General features: G+C 43.7%; 1 protein-coding gene across 1 annotated transcript; it reads right to left on the reverse strand.

The window, feature by feature from the left end:
* Positions 1–6,930: 6,930 nt before the first annotated feature.
* Positions 6,931–16,687, reverse strand: LOC107185406 (F-box/LRR-repeat protein 2). Its single transcript, XM_015573072.1, has 9 exons — positions 16,508–16,687; positions 11,495–11,731; positions 11,219–11,286; positions 10,869–10,998; positions 9,754–10,215; positions 8,703–8,894; positions 8,481–8,582; positions 8,020–8,235; positions 6,931–7,526 (listed from the first exon to the last, which is right to left on the reverse strand). The coding sequence occupies exons 1-9, from the start codon at positions 16,535–16,537 to the stop codon at positions 7,419–7,421; spliced, it is 1,545 nt and encodes a 514-aa protein (XP_015428558.1). The 5' UTR covers positions 16,538–16,687; the 3' UTR covers positions 6,931–7,418.
* Between the last annotated feature and the right edge of the window lie 7,334 nt (positions 16,688–24,021).

Below are 24,021 nucleotides of genomic sequence, written 5' to 3' on the forward strand. Positions count from 1 at the left end.
GTACTACTTCCTAAAAGACTTCGTGTGATATTTGATAGCCTAAAAAACAATGTGCCGATACAGAGTTTCGATTTATTTACGAAAATAATCTGACCAGTTGATGCATTCTTTGACACCAATTTTCAAGAAAATAAAACTTCTGTATTTCAATTAATTTGAGAGACACGCAGCTGAATATTAACATACGTTCATTATTTAATTACTCGCAATAACGTGTAAGTAAATTCATAGGCAGTAAAACTATTCATACTCCCATATAAATTATAAATATGTAAATGTTAATAAAAGCGGACTTTAAACCGAAGCATCGGATATTTTCGCGAGAGACTAACTTCAAATTTTCGACTGCTGCAGAGTTCCATACGGAGAGTGGGGATTTTAAACACACAAAATGTATTATACAATTTAAAAGGATATACATAGGTATCGTAGACAAATTATGACACGAGTTTAAGGAAATTTTAATAATGAAGCTAATGGTTGTGAACTCAATTTATTTCTATAGTTATAAGAATGAATGTAAGGTAAAACTTTCATAAAAAACTGTTCAATCTTGAAAGAACGTAAAATAATGCAAGACTAAACGTAAGATTGAAAATCTTTGTAAATTGTAAGAATACTGGATACTGTATATTATAAAAAAGTGATAGAAATTCGACATATATTGGACTACTTTAATAAATTCATGCCCTTCCTTTATATCCTACGATTAAAATAAAGATATCCAAAACTCAAGACTTTATTTCCTTCCCCTCCTTAGATGTTAACATCAAAATATTGACATTGAATTTCAAGGAATATTAACATTAAATAGAACTTATAAGATTTCAACAAGCTGACAAACTGGATGGAATTTGAAAATTTTTCCGAGTTATATATTTTATTTCAGCAGCTTATTGACATATTACAAGTGAAGTCAGATCAGTGGTACATACGGGAGGTAAAAAAAGGCAAAAGAAAACATTCTCATCTCCATCCACAAAGACCACTAGCTGAAACACTAAGGTCCTTCCAAGGATCGGGTTTAAACAACTTAGAAATCACTGAAAATTTATTGACATCAACACAGAACCTTTCTTGAGAAAGGTTATATACGCGATTAGGTGCCGTTTACATAATACAAAGAATATCCACGGAATTTCCTTATTAAGATTTATTTCTAAGAGAAATACGTCGTTGCGATAATATATATTATATATATATTCAGAAGCCAAAAAATAGTCCCCAAAAAACACGAAAGTCTGATCGATTCCATTCGTGTCTCCGATTCTAACGTCGCCAATTAATAGAATGGCAGAGAGCGCCCACTGAACAGAGCCGATCGTTGTCTCGAATATAGTTTTTTTTATTATACATACATTAATGAAAATATATACATGGTAGACTGCAGCTTTTCGAAGCAGCGAAAATGTCAAATGTGTAATCAGCTACGATATTCGTACACGACCAATGTGTGCGATATATAATAACAATCTTTTTGTTTTTGTTGTTTCATCACGCGGCGATGATCTCTCGCGAGTATCGCGAGGGATCGTCGTGTTAATACAGGAGGCACGTGTAGGCCGACACGTGTAGACCATTGCAGTGTGTTGCACACTTTTATGTAATATCCCAGAGTGGTTCTGATTCTGGATCAGACGGATATCCGAATCCTGTGGGAATCGTCGAATTCAATTTTGCACCCTCTATTTCATCTGTTTTCCAGAAACGAAAAAAAAAAGGATGATGAATCCAGATATGTTTTTGAAACGAGAACAAAGATGTGTATGTGTCGCGATTAGTGAATCTACGCAGCGAAACCCATATGACTGGATATAAATCATATATATATATGATTTATGTGTGTGTGTATGTGTGTGTATACTTGTGTATCTATGTACTTTCGCTGACTTCGATAAACATCTGAATCTTCTGTCTCTCTTTCTGTCATTCTCTCGCACTCTCAATCTCACGTTCTCTCTACCGTTCTTTTTCTCTCTCTCTCTCTCTCTCTCTCTCTCTCTCTCTCTCGTTCCTATTCTACTGCACAGCCAAACACTTGCTCGATCACTCGGCTTCAAAGCATCGTTTTTATCCCCCTTCGATCACGTCTCGTTTCCCCCTTTTTGTTTTCGTTTGCCTGTGACACTATTGCGATTCTTAACCACTGACATGCCACGCTACGACATGATCTTACATGCTTTATGACACAAACGGACAGCAATGCCTCCAAAATCGCTTGTTTTTGGGCTTCGATCACATATCTTTCGAAGTATATACCTCTTTCCTTTCGCTGATAAGAGAGACTCGTCGAATAAATACACTTCGAAGGGATCCTTAACGGTTCGATCGGAAGACGCTCGTCAGTGATCCTCGAATGTACGAACGATTTCTGAGGCTTCACCGTCGTCCTCTGTTCACCACACACACGTTCCATCGTTATTGTTTGATACATCGATCACGATTTCTCTACCAAGCCCGATCAACGGGACACCCGACAGGCTCTCGCGTCTTATAGATTTTCGACGTAACGGGACCGAACGGCATTTTTTGTCACACTCTAGTAACGATTACGCCGATTCACTGACCTTGTTGATCGTTGATAATCGTTCATCAAACACTCGACGACAAGGGAATCTTTGATAATCAATTATTGGTGGATCGATTGAATTGAGTTAGATGGTGCATACGAAACGTTGCTCTATTTTCATGTCAATACGTTGTTTAATAGACACATAGATAAAAAAGGAAACGAAGCGCCGTATGCATTAGTCTAATCATATTCTCACGTTTACAAACAAAAATCGAACAGATTTTAGCCAGAGCGAATACATTGGTAATCGTATCATAGCGATGGTCTTTCTTCGAATTATCGAACGAAAGCCAAGGAAATCTTAAAACTTTGGTGCTAGTAAACGAATAATCTAAAAATTTTTATGTTACCGATGTCTTAAGACATTTTCTGCGTGCGCTGTCTTTTTTTTAAATCTTCGTAAAGTCCAATCGAAACTTCGTTCAAGGAACGCGATACGCACAAATAAAATCGAATATCGTAAATTCTCTTAGACAGCAGAATCGTCTTGGAAGCCAGAAACGGCAACAAATCTAAAACTCACGCGCAAAGCACAGTCGATGTTAATCGCTGTGACATCGAACAACGACCATCGCTAAACGATTACCAAATCACAAATATAGACGCACGGCGATCCGTTGGTTCTACAGGGCTGGCTGTTAATTCGGACGAAGACACTCGAGATATCCCTAAATTGGCTGGCGTATTGAGAGTCCGTGGTCTCTCTGTAACTTGTACATTTTTCTGCTTTGTAGAATTTTTCGACTACGTAGTAATATATATACAACATTTTGTTTTTTTTTTTACGGTGATATTAGGCACAACGATTGACTTCATATGTCCAGGCCAGGCCCCGTACGAACACGATACACACGACAGCCATATGTCAACGCTCTCCCCCGTGTCATATCGAATCCACGAGATTTTCCAAAAAGGAAACAGGGTTCCGGCGAAACTATAGAAAAAAAGAAACTGTTCTCTCTTTCTTTTGAGTGAAAGAAAGAGAAAAAGAGAGAAAGATGTCAAAAAAATCGCGAGCAACAGGACTGGGCGTGTTCGCCTAGCATGTATATTCGATCACGCGTCCGGAATTGCCCCTTTTCTCAACCCTCTTGATCACATCTCGCGTCGTCGATATAATTATTTTACAATCGTGCATTGCAAACGAGCATCGCTTAATCGCTAGAACAAAACTCGACTTCGAACGGTTACGTTCTCACAATGATCACGTTATTCCTCTAGGGATGACATGCAGCGTATAAAACATATTTATTCGGTATTCTGTTTACACGCTATATGTATTAAATATACGCGGTGTACGTTCTTACACGCTAGCAAGGATTAACAATCGATACTTATGTTTTTTCTTGTGGTTTTTTTCCCTCAATTCAACGGGACGACACGTCGTTGTCGTCGTCGTCGTGCCCATGGCTGGCTCTCGAATCGTCGAAACAACGGGGAAAGATTGAAACGGAGTGCATTTTTACGGGCGACGATAGTGTCCCGCGTGTTATTGCACATTTTGGGGAGGTGGGTGGAGGGGGATGGACCGTTTTAAAAAACTGTTCGAGTCTGGTCTCCATCAGCCGTTCGTCGCTCGGAAATTTCGACCTTTTCCCCTGCACGTATAGAAGGGCCCCTTTCATCGTCGAGTATCCCGGGGCTACGACAAGAAATATATATGTATATATAACCGACATGATTCGCATTAGCGAAAATAAATCACGCATCGATCAAGAATCCGACCGAACACGGTTCCCTAACGAGAATCTTCTCTCACAATTAAAGATTCTTCTACCTGTTGAACGCCGCGAACACGACTAAAATGGTGTCACGTGTCTCACTGCGTTTACACACACGTTTGTCATGATGAACGCCGCGACATTCGAACGTACTGCATCGAAATTCGATATTTATTATGTACCCCGTGCGCGGTTCACCGATCTGTAATTCGAAGTGATACGTGTTCGCCGTTCAAGGTTGCGTTCTTCGGTTAAATCGCTCGAATCTTCGTCTGAAAGGGGTTCTTCGCATTCCTAAGTATTGTACAGTAATTCATCGATGAGTGTTCGAACCACTAGGGAGTCCCCCGTAGAACCAATCAATCGTCCAATGATGAGAATGACGTCTGAACACTTAGTGCCGAGGAGCCTTCGAACACTCATTGATGATTTACCGTAAACACCAAAATCCACGAGGATCGATTGAGCACGCAACGCTGATGATGAAACATCGGGACAAAATGGTCAACCGTGAGATCTACAAATGGAGAAAGCAACCATGAACGGTCAACACTGCTCCACTTCTATGTCTAGTCTCGTTTCAAGTCAAGTTTCACCCTTTACGTCTTTCCGGACAAACTTCGGGTCCAGATTATCGCGACTGTCCCCCAGGGTAACGGACGCCACGTGTACGAACCGTCGTTTTTTTTTTCTCGATACATTTGTGCATCGCGTGCATCCAACACGAAGGGGGCCGTTGAACGAACGAGTCAGCTCTCGTCCTTCCTTCTCGTCGCCACCTAATCGCGAAGTTACCGAACACTCGATGCTCGTGGAACAGACCCTGCACGAGAAATGAATCAAAGTCAACGATACTGACAATTATTTTCGTGATCTTGTTGTTATCATTTCTCTTAAGATCGAGTTCCATCACCACCGTTCGACAATACTGATATACACCAATCCATCGTTATAACACGATCCGTATTTACAGTAGACTGACGTTAAGGTGGTATTATTACGCACTTCACTATCTCCTTCTGTAGCCAATAATTGATCCATCGATCGAGGAATGTACTATTTCCTAGAGAAAGCCGTCTGCAGGGCCCCAAAAGCAGTACTTTAACATGAGTTTACTGTAATGACCATTGGCCAGTATCGTTAGATCGTGCACGGTCCGTCTCAACGAGCAATCCGAAGATCACCGATGCGATCAGCGTTTTCCGGACGCGTTCCAACGGCTCTCGTACCGCCACCAATTCGTAACCTAGGCTTAAAAAGTAAAAGAGAGGCCAGCGAGTCGGTCACTGGGCCGAAGTGAATCGGTTCAACGTATTTAAACGCTTTGATTCATTTTGTCAGTCTGTGCTCTCCTAGTCCATGACAAGTTACAAAAGGAAAAAAACAGAATCGAAGAGGAAACGGAAAAAAAGAACAGAACGGGAAGGGTAAAGAAGGCAGGTGGAAAGTATACGGGCCGAGTCGAGAAGAAATACCGTTTCGGGTCTCGATAAGAGCGATTCACGGGTATAACTGGGTCGGTCGTTTGTCCGCGAATCGCCGTGAAAATGCATCATCTTGTTTGAACGTGCCGCCTCCGCAATTGTCTAACAACTAGGCGGCAATTAAACGCGAATCACGAAGATGACTCTGACTCTGTCTCCCTCGAGAAGTCAACAACCCCGCTGAATTGATCAGCCTCCGTCCGCTTTTAAGTATGTCGGTAACGGGGTAACGTGTGCCTCGCGAGAAGGAAAGAAATTCCGAGGGTTTATCGTTGGCGTCGGCCGCGGCGGTGCAATCGTGCGTCCCGTTTCTGTACGGATGTGTAAAAAGGAAACACGTCTTGGCGCTCTGTCCTCGTTCACCGAAGACGCACACACACACACACACACGCACACACGCACGCACGCACACACAGCAGACACACACGGTGTACAAATGGTACTCTAGCGAACGAGACAGTATCTACGGTATCACGACGAGATTCAAAAAAACCTACGACACTCGTGTTCTTCGTTATTTCTTTTTTTTTTTGTCATCGGCATTTTCCGTTTATTTTTATCGATAACGTTATTTAATAGGCAGTGTTCGTTGAGAAACTGCTGTACACAGGAACACACATACACGCGCAGGCGCGAACGCGAGAGCGGATATTCGATAGAGATCGAGTTTTCTACGATTTAATCGAGGTGCGTTCGAACGCGATCTATCATCCCTCGGGGATGGCTGAAATCATCATTGTGGACGCGTCCGTCGGAAGGGTTACGTACGCGCGGTTCCTCTTCGATAGTTTATAGCGTCTATAGCACAAGAGAGATTAAGAGAGAGAGAGTGGATGCGTCGTACTAAAAAAAAATATATATATATATATGTATATATATGTACATACATACGCTTATATCGTTTTGTTTCCTTGGTTTCGTCGCGTGGAACATCGAAGAGCGAGAAGTTCTGAAGAAACAACGAGAGGTGCCTGCACACCGAACACGCGCGGTGCAGAACCGTTTTGACAATTAACGCGAGATCGACACGGAGTGATTTTCGAGAGAAAGTAAGCGGAACGCGGGCAACAAGAACAACCTGTGGAATTTCTTTCCTTTGGATTTTCGATTCACCGCGTATGATGAGGAACGCGGTTGCTGATAGTGGCGTTACTATCGGTGGGGGGGGGGGCGGAACGAAAAAAAAAAGAAACAAAAACAACAACGGGAAGTCTCCGAGTAGAAACCGATAAACGGACCCCTGCGCAAATTAGTTATCGAACAGCGGCGAGTATAGTAGTGGATAGTAGCGTTGATAACGGTAAGTTAATTGCAGCAACGGCCTGGTGGTTGTGTCCCCGGTGTGTAATCCGTGGTTGGTGTTCTGTAGGTGACGGTGACGATTACTGTAACTCGTTGCGTATGTAGCGGGCTCGAACGATGGATTTCGAAGGATTCGCGATTCTCACGATGAGGCTCCCGTTTCTCATCACTCTGTCGACGTGGCAAACGGCCAGCCAGAGCGCCGTGCCGTCTGGCCGACCGGCCGGCCGTAGTGAAGAGGGTTCCCACGATCGCCGCAACCAACGATCACCGAAACAATTTGTCCACCGGTAGTGTGGCACGTCGGACGATTTACATCAGAATCACTTGGATGCGGAATCACAGAATGACGCAGCACCGGCAGTATCGTTGCCGGGACGCGCCCGCGCTCGGCGGTGGTGTAACCGGCGCGAAATACGCATGGACTTTGATATTGGGTAAATGCGCCTGGAACAAACGGACGGAAAATTTAATCGTTATCGAAACAGATTTGACGCGAAACGTGTCGTAGAGGATGTACACCTGGAGGTAACGATATTATGATACAGTAAATCCTCGATAGGTATTCGAATGTTTGAACATTAAATAATTCATAAACTAATAGCCATATGCGATTGAAACAAATATCATTGGCTTCAAAATTCCACACTCTATCTCTGTGCTAAACCTCATTAAAAAGTCAGCGTTACATCCAGGGACCTCTCTTTGTCAGTGCTGTGGAGAGTCTTCGAACATCGATCGAGAATTTATTGTAGTTAGGTAGCTGATAATTTGGTCTGTATTGAATTTCTGGAAATGAAGATGACCTGGTTGGTACTCTCTAGCTTCTATTGCCCCACTGGGTTGGGAATTATACCCGTTACCTCCAATTGGATTGTTTTAATTTTTTGCCAAAGTGCACGTCAAGAGACGTGGAGATCGGCGAAATTAAAAGACGTACTCTGAGTCTACGTATGCCAGCTCTGGTGATCAGTTGACAGTCGTAAAGCTCGATGCGCTCGAGATTGTGGCAGGCCTGTAGAAGATGATCGAGGCTGGCGTCTGTGATCAGGGGGCAGTTGTCCAGTTCCAGCACCGCCAGATGTTCCGCCGCACACGGCGAGAGAGCCAACTGCCGGATGCCTTCGTCGGTGATTAGCTCACAGTGCGATAGACTCTGTTTTCGTAAACCGTTCGACGGAAACAACGTTAATTGTAATCGGTATCGAATAAACGCTATAGAAGACAATTTGCCTCTTACAAACACGACGGAGAAGCAAGGATTCTAAGAAACATGTTTTTCTATAAAATCGTGGTCTCGAAACATCTGACTCGTAGATTCGACAATAGGATATCGCTTTGATTAGTTACGATAGTAACTTTGATTAGTTTACGGTAGCAATCGTCGAAATATCAGCTCACCAGCTTTTCCAATCTGGGACAGCCCATGGCCAGGTGAATGAGGGTGGCGTCTGTAATTAAAAGGCACTCTTCCAGGTCCATCTTCTCGAGTAGTCGGCAATTCTGAAATGAGAAACCAAAGCCGATGTACGATAATCAGGCCGCGAGCGAACACGCACGACGTCTGTGTGCGGTTTTAGATCGTGTATCGATCCCCGTCGGTGATCTCCACCACTCACTTACTTTTGCAAGAGCTTGAAAGCCCGCGTCTGTGAAATGGGTACAGGCGACGCACTCGAGGACGCTGAGGAGTGGACAATTTTGCGCCAACGTGACCAGGGACGCATCGGTCAGATTCGGGCAATTCGACAGGCAAACGTAATGCAATCGTGGACACCGTTCGCTCAGCTCTTTTACCGCGTCGTCCGTGACATTCTGAAACAGAGCTGGTATTCACGAGGCTGCGACAGATTCAGCGCCTAGTGTATAGTATTACAATCAGCGAGCAACACACAATTTGTATCGTCGTGTCTCATTGGTAACCGTAAATGCGAGTAATCGGATTCATCGAACATAGACCAGGCGATACCGAGTAGATCAAGAGCTTTAGGAATCACGTTGATATTAACCGGAACACCGTCGACTACGATGTCGAAAGGCAAACATCGTATGTAGCCACAAGTACACGATGCAGAAAGCAAATATCATACACCGGTGTTCATCACGGCGCTGAACCTGTTAACTCTTTGCACTCGCGTGTTTGCTCTCAGTCACCAAGACGTCTATACATATATCGTCCGTACTAAATGCGTATTGTACCAATTTACGTTCACGGCTCGGAGCGAGGATTTGAAAGCGCAAACGGCCCACCAATATGAGTCCCGTGGTGACGGAGCATGTTAAAAGTAGCAGACAATATACATTTTCGTTGAGTGAATTTCTTCCTATGGAAGTTTAATGTCATTAAACGGCTCATCGTCGATACGCGTTTATCAATAGAATCAACTGGACAGAATAACGAAAGCATATTTTACGACCTATTGCACGAGACGTTCCAACGACACGTTCGTGGAACGTATCCACGCATTCTTAGCAATGAACCCGTAAATTTTCTATAAAGTATGATGCACAGTTTAAATTCAGACGTATCTCCCTGAATTCTCCCGTTTTCCAATCGCTCGCGCCGATACCCCCGATAAATTAACGTGCAAAACGATAGCAGAACTGCGTGAACTACGTTCCCGAGAATGGCTTGTACCAGATAACGGTTTCTTAATGTTGCATCGATAAGTACCCGGCATTCGTGTAGACTTATCGCCTCCAAATTATGGCAATAAGACGACAGAAACTTGACGGCCTTGTCGGTCAGCTGACGGCAGCCTCTGCAAAGAAAGCTCCGGAGCTCCTGGCAACCCTTCGCCAGCGCCTCGACACCCTTGTCGGTAAGTAAGTTGCACCAGGACAGATTGATGTGCGTGAGAAACCGACATCCGTTCGAGAGATCCTTCAGGGCTTTGTCTGTAATCTCAGGGCACGAGTCCAGGTTCAGTCGTTGCAGTTTCGGGCAGTATTTGCTGAGGGCCTCGCAGGTGACGTCCGAGATCTTCTTGCACTGGCTCAGATTCAGCTCCTCGATGTTCGGGCACAATTGGGCGAGGGTGCGCATCGAAATGTCCCCTATGCTCTGGCAGCCCCTGAGGGACAGCTGTCTCAAGAAGCCACCGCATCGCCTCGATATATTCTCTATGACCCGTGCCTGCGTTTGGGCGGCTCGGTTAAACACTGCGTTTTTGGGACGAGAATTGTCCCATCGTCGGCTGACGCGTCGCTTACCACGCGGTTCTTGGGGACTCGGAGCGAAACTTTTAGGTACGAATATACAGTAAATGTTCGATGACTGTTCGAAGGTTACTCGGCATTGAAGGAGGGAGATCTCCTGGTGTCACGTTGACCTTTTTAATGAGGTTTAGCAAAGTGATAGTGCTTGGAATTTTGAAGCTAGTGATAGTTATTTCAGTCGCATATGGACGTCAGTTTATGAAATATTTAATATTCAGTGGTGAGAATCCTTTGAATACTCATCGAGAATTTACTGTATAGGAGTGGCAAGAAATGAAGAAAATGGTTTACAAGTCGAGAATGGGAATAATGTATAGCGTGGTCGTAAAAATATTTCAATTAACACCTCGAGACGTTCGAGTTTCCTTCAATAGCTCGTTGAAATTTGACTCGAAACGTGTGAAAATATTACACCGAAGTGATATTTCGATGGTTCGTATGATCCCGAAGGAGAATAGCTCAGGGAACCTTGATTTGTCCTAAAAAGTCCAGGTAGTACTTTTAGCTCACGTTCGATTTCACGACGACGTTATACAGCGTGGTAAGCGACGCGTTAATCGTTCGATTTACCTCCACGTCCCGTTGGAAATCGAAGAGATCGATTCTCTGCCAATTGGACCCGTCGAGCGCCAACACGTTCCATGCTTTGCTCACTTGTGCGCACCGGCACAGCGACACCACGTCCAGATACGAGAAAATTCTATCAATCGTACGGCAATCGTGTTACTCGAGAGGGGATCCAGTCTTAATTTAACAATCTATTCCCGTTAGATAAGACCGTATATAAAAAAAAAAAATTAAAAAAAAAAAAAGTGTGTGTATGTATGCAAGAAAGAGAAAAAGGGAAGATGGTGTGCTGCGCGCGAAAGGCAGTCGAGTGCAAACGGAATTTAAAAAGAGATTGTGTACGTTTACGGTACCTAAGCAGCAATTCTTTTGGCAGTTTCTTATTAATCTGCGCCTCGTCGTCATGAAACACCCATGTTAGCTGCAACCAAAAAGAGAAACAGTCTACGGTGAATGTCGCGTCGATCCAGGACACGGTCGGTAATCGGATACGTTCGATATACGGTTTTTGTTTTCGTCGCCGAAAATGTGTCTGGACTGGCACACGAGAATGGGTAAAAAACGACAAAGCGTAGCGAGGAGAGCAGCGGGACAGGGGGCATGAGCGACGGTACACATGTTGGACCAACCTGCATGTAAGACTGCTTCATGGTAGTGACAGGATTGTTGTGATTGTGCGATTGCGACGTGTAATAACCGGCCTGATGATGGTAATGGTGATGGTGTTGGTGATGGTGATGGTGATGATGATACGATGGATTCTGTTGCCTCCACCATTGTCCGCTCGCGGCACCGGACTCCTCGACAGGTTGCACCCCTTGACCGAGCTGGCCCCCTCCTCCCACGCCCACGCGACTTACTTTTTTCTAAAACAACGTATCATCGTCCATCACCGGGGATCGATTCCGTTTGCTAGTGGATCAGTGGTTCTCCCAGGAGAACCATGACTTTACGAAAAAAATAATCGTACTACTGGGGATGAAACGTGACGTCACGAACAGTCGGCTGATTTTATTAATCGAGAGAATTCGTAAACAGGAGAATTACACTTTGTAACTTAACATGTATGTAATGATTCGTCTTGTTCGTAATGGCATTAGCATACTCGAGACGTTCCAGAAGATTCTTGGGCAAGCGTTAGCGTACTCGGTTAGTGTCACGGTTAGTGGTCACTTGTACAGAATGTTTCCGAAATGGTGGTACAACATCGACAGGATATGATTCTATCATGGAAAATTAAGTCGAAAATGTAGAGTAGCATTTTTATCGTACGATGCTTCGTTTCCGAGATAAGCAATTTTCAAGGTTCACCTAACGCGTATGTAGGTATTCATAGTGGCGATAAGTAGAAACAGAGTGCAATGAACAGACGCGTTAGCCAAGGCTTATTCAATTGCACGCGTATCCAGCGGATTCGCGAATTCGATTTTCTCGAAAACGAAGCATCGTACGAGGAAATGTTATTCTATATTCTCGACTTACTTCTTCATGTAGAATCACATCCTCTCCGAGTTGTACCACCATTTCGGAAACACTCTGCGTATGAAATTTGATGATTTCGAACGAGTACAAATAACGCGTTAAGCTGTACCATCTAGCGTGCAATACTTTACAGGCTTGAATCGGTGTAGACACCTCGGATAAAAGGATCGACGAAGCGTTCTGAATTTTTTTAACAGCGAACCAGGGTTTTAGATTAGCGGGGAGATGTGGGGGAAGGATTCTACGTCGAAGACGAGCTTTTTGCGGCGTTGTATCGCGGTTTTTGTTCGGGGAAAAATTGTAAACGTTTTCGATGGGAAAAACACGCGATGCTCGAGTCGAGTTAACAGCCGCATGGCAACAAGCGGCGAGAGGAGCGTAAAGCCGTAGAAAGTGTTTCAGGTGACGCACTCGAATCATTTTTGCAGCCGTGCGAAGAGTTTTCAGGACGAATTTTCCAACGCGTGGGAACGATCGTCGATGGAGACAACGTAGGAGATCGTCGTTGCATGGTAACGGTGTCCAGCCGTCGAAGCTCCGACGAAACAACGATCGCATGTTTAATTAAACGGTAATTGCTGTTGCGAAACGAGGTTCGGAATAATATGTTTCTATATCGCAGCGTCCGAAATCATACGTAGAACGAAAAAGAGAGAGAAAAAAAATTGGAACGGCCGACGCGCGGTCGGAGCATTTAAAAAGTAATCGTAACACACGAAGTTCTCGTATCGATCTGCTCTATAAATACCCTTTTCGCAGCTTCAGGATTGATGCAACTTCGCAATTGGTCGCGTTGACTTTTCGACAAGGGCAGGCAACGAAGAAGGGTTCTACAGACGGTCCAACGGTTCTCGTTAACGAGTTCGATCTAAATATAGGGCCTGCGACGCCCGTAGAGGTGGATTTCGCGCGTAATTCCGCGTCGTCGTGATTATGGTGAATGTAAACCACCGTTTTCTGCATCTTGTAAGCTCAAACACGACTTCGAATCTCGATGATCGAGTCGAGAAAGTTCGAAGGTTTAATAAGTTAGGAAGGTTAGTGCGTAAACGGCCTCCGCCGTGGGAGACCTAAGGAAGATCGAGGCATCAACGAACATGCAAAGTGTTTGCGCATCGTACAGGGTTTGATATCCGAACAACATGACTGGAGTTGTTATTCATCGAAAAAATTTATTTTCAGAATCATTTAATTACCCCGCTTGAACGATCCTCGTATCAGAGATCCATTCATCTCGTTGCAAGATTTCTTCGACGAGAAATGTTCAAGATCGAATCTGTATAATTTTCATCATAATCGGAGGCTTCGATTATTTCCATAGTTTTTGACCATGCGATCTACGATTTTTCGCGACGTCGAATGCGTGGCGGGAAATAAAACGGAACTCGGCGAAAGTCTTTTCTTTTATGCGTAGAATCGCGAACGGTGATGCGTTAATTAACTGAATGCGAAACTGTTCGGTCTTCGTCACCTTTTTTTTTTCTTGAACCGTGACGAAGGTAGGCCCGTACTCGAGATCGCAAGGACATTTTGCGTAAACGAGGGAGCAAAACGTTGTCGCGAAATCGGATTACCGTCGCGGTGAGGAATCGACGCAATATCGGACGTCGTTTGCGTTTCGTTTCGAGTTAAACCCGAGATACGGCTATGCGCGCGCGATGTCGCGTGCGAGAACGCGGGAATGCGGCTACCATTCGCGCTCCGGGAAATGATCCGGGTCGAAAATAGAATTCCGAAATATTTTTCGCGTCGCTTTTTCTTCTTCCCGTTCCTTACGTAACCCCTTTCGTCGAGCGCTCGAGAATTTTCGGATTTACTCGATACTCATTATCTCTGTCTGATATTCTATACTCGAATCATTGTTTTTTACTGATTCGTTCTACACACACGATGGTCGAAAATTCAGTATATCAATCCACGAAATTTTAAGCTTGCATAAATGTACACGACAGTCTACTAATTGATTACCTTCTACTGCTACCGACAAGCGATCCTGAACGGAAAACAATACTGGATTGGAAAGGTGTAGTCAACGACGCGGAGAGGTGAGTTTAACGCGTATACACAGCCGTGAATTTGCTAATTGATCCATCGTACAGTTCCTCGATCATCCGAGCGTGTACAAGGAAATTCACAGAGGCTACAGTAAGGTGTTACGGGATGATCTGATTGGTCCTTACGGAATCATCGAATTTGTAGGATACTGTAGACAGAGATAGGCAAATTCATGATCTAGATTATGTGTCTCGAATTTACGAGTAACGATAAAAAAAAGTATTTCGTCATTTTTAATTGATCAAATGGGGAAATTACAATTTTTTTTATCTCATTGACAGTTTAGGGAGCAGAATAATAGATGGTCATCGATGCTACTGATATTCAGTATGTATTATTCTGATAAAATTGTGCCTAACACTGGCAAGGACCACGCAGTTTCACATTCTTTCAAACTTAGTTCCGAAGATCAATATTTACCAACAAAGAGATTATTTTTACCTAACTCCCTGGGACGATTTGTACCCCGAAGTGTGTAATGTAAACGGTGGATCTTCGTATTCGATGATCCAGTGATACGGGAGGAAACGGCGTGGATCCACGACAGTATAAGTAAACGTGCAACCACTCGATTCGGTGTCAAGGTGTTAACAGAAGGGTTTCCACACTTTAGGAGTGTTCTGAGCGATGGTCCCGCGTTCTCAGCGTGTTCAAACATTTACGAAGGAGTGTTGGCCTGCCTCGTCGAGCGACAGGAGCGGTTTGGACGAGAGGAAACGCGGGTTGGTGGTTCATAATGCACGCGGCGCGCGCCGTTTCTGTTTACATGGTCCCGCGACGCCAGCCCAGGCTCATCCGTTTTCCCTCCAAATCGGTGCCTGGCGTTTCGTATTCGTATCTGCGACAGAATGTCCCGGGACAAAGGAACCGATTCGCATTCCAGGGCCATCTAACCGTCCCGTGGAACCACTCAGGACGACTTCACAGAAATGAGCCGCGTGGCCGCGATCGCATCCAGCCTGAACGGTTCGACAGGGTGGGAAGACGAAGAAGAAATGATTTCGATGAAGGAAGGAGTCGATTTCCCGAGTGACGTTCGAATGTCACAACCGGCGAGAAGGACAACGCTCATTGACATTCTAATAGCGCGTAACGATCGGCGAAGGAGGAACGGAGACAGGCAGGCAGAGAAACAAAGGATAGAGCGAACGAGAACGCGAGAGACAGAGATAGGTATGGACAGATAAATCAAGACGGACGGAGAAAGTGTAAGAGAGAGTCAGATAGAGAGGGAAGTAGATAGGTAGATAGATAGATAGATAAAGAGAGATAGGGAGAGAGAGAGAGACATGGACCCATCAAAGACGGTAATTACGATCAGTTTGTATATGACATCTCTTGTTAAAGACAGATCGAAGTGGATTGGTTTGACGATTCAAGTCGATACGTAAACGCGGGCTAATCAGCCAGGTGGAATTGGACAAAGAAAAGGACATCGCACGGCAACGGGATGCGAGGACGATGATCGTCGACAATGTGCGTACCGTCGCGACGACACAACGTGACGTCGTCCGTTGTCCGTCGTCGACGGGGGACAGACGATACAACACGGTCGGAGGACAGAGAGACAACGATATCGACATAACGCCGTAGAGACGAGAGAACGAAGAACGATGGAAGACGGAAAGAAAGAACGTGAAGAACAAAGGATGGAGTAGTCGGTTGGTCGATCAGAGAAACAGAGAACAAAGTACGTAGAACGAGCGTGGGAGCGAGCGAGACAGGTGGAGCAGCACCGATAGAGCGACAGAGGGGAGAGAGATATATGTGCGGAATGGTAACGATGAAAATGTTAAAGAAGGCCTTTAGGAACGTTTGTCCATCGGAGTATGTGTATGTGTAGAAAAACACCGTCGTCTCGGACCGATTGTTTATCGATGCCCACGGATGGTTCGTCGTCGCGACGTGAGAGCGAGATACGAGCGAGAAATCGTTGCCAGGCACCACGGAGGCCAGGGGAGCGGATCAGCTGTTCGCCTCGGCAATGACAACATTGGATACACGCACGACCCCCCCGTGTGGTGACTTTGACGCGCGTTTCCACAAGAGCCAGAGAGCGAGGCCCTGTCGTCCCACTGTCAAGACAGAGGTTTTCGTTGACTTACCTCGAGCCTGGTCCGCCCGGAGTGTATCATCCTTTTGCGTCGCGTTATTTTGCAAACCTTCCGGGAATACCCGCACTGTCGTCAGGGGGGAAAAAAATAAGGTGTCGCGGCCGCGAACGAGTTGCTACGCTTCGCAAGAGAAATGGCCGAGTCTACTGAACATGAGCCGTGCCGCCGTCACCGTTGTGTTGGTTGCTGGTGGGGCGGGGGTAAGGACGACCGATGCACATTCCCCTGTACCCGAAATCCCCGGTCGACGATTCGTCGTACTCGGCCGACTTGGCGACAGCGCCGCCAATCGTTTCCCTTCCAGCTATTGTTTACACGTTTCCCATTGGATCGTTATTTTTGAGGGAGCGCGGCGACATCGACACCGTAGACCACCGCCGTGCACCGTCGGTGCATGCGACATCAGAGGCACCGGTGGTGCATACGGGAGACAACACGATGCAACTGCACGTTCGACGGTCGTTCACTGTCATGTGTGTCTCGTAGGTCGCGTTCTTATCGACTAATGATAACAGGTAACTCGATTGTCACACGTTACCCGGTCGGTTGTTAATGATCCTGTTGACGGTTTCTTGTCACAGGGGATTTGACCAGCCGCGGTCAGACCCGGCTTTTTGACGGACTCTCTTATCGCAAGATCAGATAGCGTGTATGCATCGAGAATTGCCTTGGCGATAGTACGTGGAAGGGCAACAGAATTTAATCTGAGGTCACGAAGCGTTCTTTATGGTATAATCTTAAATGAAGTACATTTTATTACGGTACACGTTACGTGTTTTGAGTACACCCCAAGGCGGATGGCCTGGCGCTTATTAATTCTTTGAGAATATATGATAGGGTTCTTGGAGGGCGTAGTTCTTAATAAAAATCAAAGGCTTTGGACTACTGTCTTAAACATAATGAGGCTTACAAAAGTTCGGAAAATCAGGGCTGACAAAATGAAAAAAAAGAAAAAATGAAATCAAAATTTCTTGATTCGTACACGGTTCTGGTTCTATTAAGAAAGGGATTCTACTCGGAGAATCGACGGCGGTATGACTGAATAAAAATTCGGATTAGGATTAATCCTTTCGCCCTCGACTGCGTGTATACAGAATGAAGGTAGATACGTAACTCGAGTGTCAAAGAATATAATTCTCTCAAGACTCAAAAAAATTTTTTAATTTACTGGGCCATACACCAACTGCCGAATAGGAGCCTCTTGACGTGTCTGCTTATTACATACTGTTTCTACTTTGCCAGCACGACTGCACAGGCCTGGTCGATTATTTTCCAAACGCGGTTTTGTTGCCCCGATACTGTAGAACAATGCAATATCGAAACACAAAAAATCTCTGTACATGTTACTGGTAAGTATTCGATGCAAGACGTTCGTGTAATTTATTTCGAAAGGGTTAATAACAATGATTTTTATTGTTTTTATTTCATTGTCGATAAGCGAACAATGTAGCGCAACATATTATTACTTGTTCTTTACTATTGTAACCGTAAAGGCCGAAAATTATCTTGATTAGTGAAAAGTATTACTCGGCCCAATCGCATCACGTTTTAATTCTAGTATCTATCGATCAGGCGGACCACCAACTCCATTATCAAAAGTCACAGTTTAATACAGGAAACAATTAATCATGAACATGTCAGGCTTTCTGTAAGTATGTATTTTATCTGAAACGTTGAATGTAGTCTAGTTATTAGAATATCATAAAAGTACTCTACAAACGGAGCGCAGATATTGTTGTTGATCGGTATCCTGCATGAAAACCGTACGAATCGCAATAATTTCTCAAAAACATTTAGTCAGGTAAGAAGATACCAGAAGAAATACTGAACTGTACGGAGGTATTTTGTATCGCGATTGTGTACCAACAGTACAACAAATGCAAGAGGTGTAAGAGGGCGTGGTGTCAAAGTACAAAAAACAAAAAAAAACGAATGGGGGTAACATGAAAGTGACCGTCATGTGAAGAGAATGTCAGATATGATAACCGAATTTGTCATTGTGCGATAAGTCTCGCTTATAAAAGTCTGTGTATGGGCTTTAATATTTCATTTTACCTTTGCAATAACTGACGTTTGGCCGCTTCGTGGGACAGAGATACATTCCATTTCGACATGAGAGGTAAGGTATTTTCAACTTTCAAGCGTTACAATACAACATTTGCGTGAAAGTCCGATAGAAAATGTAACGTAAAAGTTCAAAATGTTCATCAATTCCACAAATGCTTATCAGACTAAAACAATCGAATCCGGACCCTGTACTTGCTTTCAGGTTCATAGTCCCCTGGTTATCGTTACACGATAAGTACAATTGTTCTTTCTCGGCCTCGGTTGAGATCGAATTCACAATACCGAGTCATAAGTCCGCTTTGTTTAATTTCAGAATTACTTTTGACGGCCGTCGCTGCGATGGCAACGATGGCGAGCATCATTTCCGCCGAAACGGCTACAAAATGCCCAACGATAGATCCTGCGAATAAAATCGTTCGTGTCGCCCACGAGTCCGACTGCACAAAGTTCTACAAATGCTCCATGGGACAGAAGTACATACAGGACTGCCAGTCCGACGAACAGGGTCGAAAACTCCACTTCGATCCAGTGACGGAAGTTTGCGTCACGCCCCGTCAATCCCAGTGCGCGATGAATCTAGAATGTTCCACGTTTACCGACGGACACCGTTGGCCTCATCCGATCCACTGTCAGAATTACCACACGTGCGAGAACGGGCGAAAACTTACGCAACAATGCGACGACGGAATGTTGTTCGATCGCGAGAAGCTTCGCTGCGATCTGGCGGTGAATGTGAAGTGCAAGAAAACGAAGTTCGAGTGCCCAGCGGCAGGATCGGGGTCCATCGTACGCTACCCGCACGAGTGTAGCTGCGCGAAATATTACGACTGCTCGGAGGGGAATTTGGTGGTGAAACTATGTCCCTCTAACATGTTATTCGATCGTACGCTATTGAATTGTGTGCAAAAGCAGTCAGCCGATTGTGTCGGAAAATTGTTACCGAACGGATGCCCATCTATGGGCACTATAGAATTGCCACACGAGTATAACTGCCATCAGTATTACATGTGCGTGGACGGTGTACAATCCGTTCAGAATTGCAAGAATGGATTGAATTTCGATAAAGTAAAGGGCATGTGCACGTGGTGGAACGAAGTGAATTGCGGTGAAAGAAGAGGCACCACACCGAGGCCGGATAGTTGTTCGAATTGGAGAAAACGGAAAATTCCTGACAAAGAAGACTGCAATCGGTATTACGAATGCGTAAACGGCATAGTGGAACACAACAAGTGTCTGGAGGGGCATTGTTTCAACGAGATTGTAGAGAGCTGTGACTTACCGAAAAACACTAACTGTTGCGGAGGAGGGAATCATCCAGAATGCCCCACTACAGACTCTTCCTGTAAAATACGTTACCCTCATTCAGATTGTACTATGTACTACGAGTGTCGGAATGGCAGAAAAGTACCCCTCAAATGTCCACATGGTCTTAGATATAACGAGGTGAAGCAGATGTGCGACTTGCCGCAAAATGTGAATTGCAAGGAACGTAAATGTACAGAGGGTCAAAAGACTTCGCACGAGTGCCAATGCGAATTGTACTATATCTGCCAAAATGGAGAGTTGGTAAAAATGTACTGCCCGGGCGGTCGGTGGTTCGACCGCGAGAGACGAGTATGCGACAAACCCGAAAACGTCAAGTGCTAGAAGAAAGGGCACAAGCATTAGGCAGACTATTGTATACACATCTGCTTAACAAAGACTATAATATGAAATTCTGTACATGCAGAAAGGCGAAACGACATACATTTTGCGATGTAATTTATTTTTTTTAGTACGAACCTGTGTTCGCGAATTCGTTTACGGAGCTATTTAGTGTAGCCCGATTTTTCTTTTCCTTTTATTTTATCTATTTTTCGTACGATCGTGGGTTCTTAGTACTTGTATTGTAGATTTAAGTATATTGTACAATAAAATACTTTAAACTTTAAACGATGTTCTCATAAAGGCATCTTTTACATCCTGCATTCTAACCCCTCCATTGAAAGAAACGAATAAAGAATCTATACACATGATTACGCGATAGATGTTTCGTCACGATTACGAAGCTAGTCCATCGGAAAGATTAAATTGCGTAAACGACACGGACAATTTGGCGATAACTGCGATATTAACTAATAACGTTGGCATAGCGTGAACTGGAATGATTCCTGTTCATTCAAGGCCACGACGTTATCGATAACACCATTGGGTTGAGGGAAAAGATTTGTCATACTTTTAAATACAAACAGCAATGAATGCGTGCAATTTCAAAGCAATTTTGATTAATCCAGGTATTTATCGGGTGATGTTGTGAACATATTTTTCGGGTGTTTCGACATTAAATATAGTAAATACAAGGTATTTTTAAGGAAGCTATATAAAATACTTACGAATTGTTCTTCCTTAAGTCCATATTTACGACCAGAGCGTATTTCATATTCCCATTTTTACGAAAGCTACTAAAACGACAATTTTCACATTGAATTTGAGTTATTTGCACTAATATGAATCAAATCTATCCTTGCTGAAATATGAATTTCATCTCTGAATTCAGTTAAACGGAAGAAGAATTTTTCTTGAATAAATCCTTCATGAATTAATAAAACACGATCGTTAACGTTAAATTTGCAATATTCAAATTTTGCAGGAAGCATATGATCATTCGGAATCCATAGGTAAAGAAATACAGTCGTACAGAAAATCTGGCATGCTTTGTTTAGTAATCTGTGTGTGAAGTTTAATGAAAACGTTGAATTCGAGTGAACGGGATTGGAAAATCAAAAACACTATTTACTAATACTACATAGCGTGATCACGACAATAACGTTACTACTACAGTCGCTGTTGCATTATCCTTGGTTTTCATCGAATTCCTTGTTCTATCGGTGTATAGCGATCTGCAGATGTAAAGGGTACCCGTCGTTAATTGAAAACTATTGTGAAAGATTCTCCTTATGAAAAAATGAATTTAGAGACAGCACAGTAATTCAACACATTTTTCGAGAGGGTGTTCACGCTCAATTTTGATAGACCAGGTTATTATCGGGAGGCACTTTCCATTTGATAAAAGAAGTTTCATAAGCTACAACGGTAAGTAGTCGAAGATAATATCGACCGATCGTGATGTCAATTTGAAATCATGTTTCATAAGAAAATTATAACGTTTATCGATGAAGAAACTTTTACCGTTTAGCCCAGTAACTTGAAGCTCATTTAAATAATTTGTAAATTCTTCTATTTTCTATTTCTCACTATCCATAGCAAAATGTTCCGCAAAGACGTAATGTCACTGAAAATATTGTAAAATACTATAAAATCATGTTTCTGCTGAGCGTAGATGTACCAACACATACACTATTGCTCGTAAATAATTGTCCTTTTGCATCGAAGAAAAGTTTACCCCTTTTCGTTTCACGTACCAACTACTTTTGAAATTTTGCTTGCTTTACTGCTTTTATTGTGAAAGGAACTAGTTCTTTCGAAAACTTTGGTATATTTTTTTAGTAAAGCGAATGGAGTTTCATTATAGACAGATACACCTGAGCGTTAGTGCACATATATTATACGTACGTGTATTACTATGCTGTCATTTATCTGTACTAGACACTATTCGAAAATATTAGACATCTATGCAGATAATCGCAACTTAACCAGAAGTTGATGAGTGATAAGATGGTTGGATCCTTATAAAAGTAGTATCTGGTAGAAAAACTTTATAGTAGTTGGTAATATTAGTTACAATAACGTGTACGAAAGTTTTGTGAGTGACTCGAACGATATGAGACGTAAGTATTTATAAATTCCGTGGATACGACCCCAAACAGTAACAATAGACAATACCTTTATAGAAAATACTACCCTCTAACATAAATACAATCCAAAACAAAGCAGAAAACACATGGCAGTTAAATTGATTGTTTCTCGACTATTGCCAAACATATAAACAGAGTTCGAATGAACTGCCAATTCCCAAAAAGACTATCAATTGTTTCTGATTCCTAAAAATCAATTTACAGCACTGACAAATAGAAAATATGTATGTATAAAGGAGCAATGGAAAGTTATTACTATAACTGATTGTGAATCTTGTGTTCCCTATTTTTCAGAATTTTACTTATTTGCACTTATTGCCATAGTGACATTTTTGTCGGATGGAAGAACCATCCCCACAGTATGTCCAATACAAAATGGAGAATATCAGACGTATATTGCTCACGAGTCTGATTGCCATAAGTTTTACGAGTGTTACAAGGGAGTGAAGGAAGAAAGGAGTTGTCCAACGCAAGAATTAGAAATGTGTTTCAACCCGATGTCACAAAATTGTGAGATACCAGTGAATGTACCGTGCTGTCATGTGCAAGAATCCCAACTTGGAAAAACTAGTGGAACCCCTGAAATTTTCCCAACAACCGCGTCCCTGAATACAGCTGAACCATCCTTAGTGCCACAAACAACTGCTTTCCCAACAACAGCCCTTTCATCTACAGAACAATCGACAACTGAGCACTCAACAACAGGTAAGCCGTCCATCATCTACTGTCTTCCCAACAATAGCTCAGCCATCCTCAAAACCATTAACTATTGTTTCTCCAACAACGGCTGTGCCGTCCACAGAACCACCAACTACCATTTCCCCAACAACTGCAGAACCATCTTCAGAATCACCGACAACTGAATCCTCGACTACAGGTGAACCGTCCACAGAAACATCTTCTACTGTTGCCCCAACAACAGCTGAACCATCTTCAGAAGGACCAACTACTGTTTCTTCAACAACGGTTGAGCCATCTTCAGAACCACCGGAAACTGAGTTCTCGACTACAGGTGAGCCGTCGACAGAACCATCTTCTACTGCCTCCCCAACAACAGTTGAGCCATCTTCAGAACCACCAACTACTGTTTTCCCAACAACTGCAGAACCATCTTCAGAATCACCGACAACTGAATCCTCGACTACAGGTGAACCGTCCACAGAACCATCTTCTACTGTTGCCCCAACAACAGCTGAACCATCTTCAGAAGGACCAACTACTGTTTCCTCAACAACAGCTGAGCCGTCTGCAGAACCACCGACAACTGAATCCTCGACTACAGGTGAACCGTCCACAGAAACATCTTCTACTGTTGCCCCAACAACAGCTGAACCATCTTCAGAAGGACCAACTACTGTTTCTTCAACAACGGTTGAGCCATCTTCAGAACCACCGGAAACTGAGTCCTCGACTACAGGTGAGCCGTCGACAGAACCATCTTCTACTGCCTCCCCAACAACAGTTGAGCCATCTTTAGAACTATGAACTACTGTTTCCTCAACAACAGCTGAGCCGTCTGCAGAACCACCGACAACTGAATCCTCGACTACAGGTGAACCGTCCACAGAAACATCTTCTACTGTTGCCCCAACAACAGCTGAACCATCTTCAGAAGGACCAACTACTGTTTCTTCAACAACGGTT

Source organism: Dufourea novaeangliae, unplaced genomic scaffold (genome assembly GCF_001272555.1).
Source record: "Dufourea novaeangliae isolate 0120121106 unplaced genomic scaffold, ASM127255v1 scaffold57, whole genome shotgun sequence".
NCBI classification, from domain to species: Eukaryota; Metazoa; Arthropoda; class Insecta; order Hymenoptera; family Halictidae; genus Dufourea; species Dufourea novaeangliae.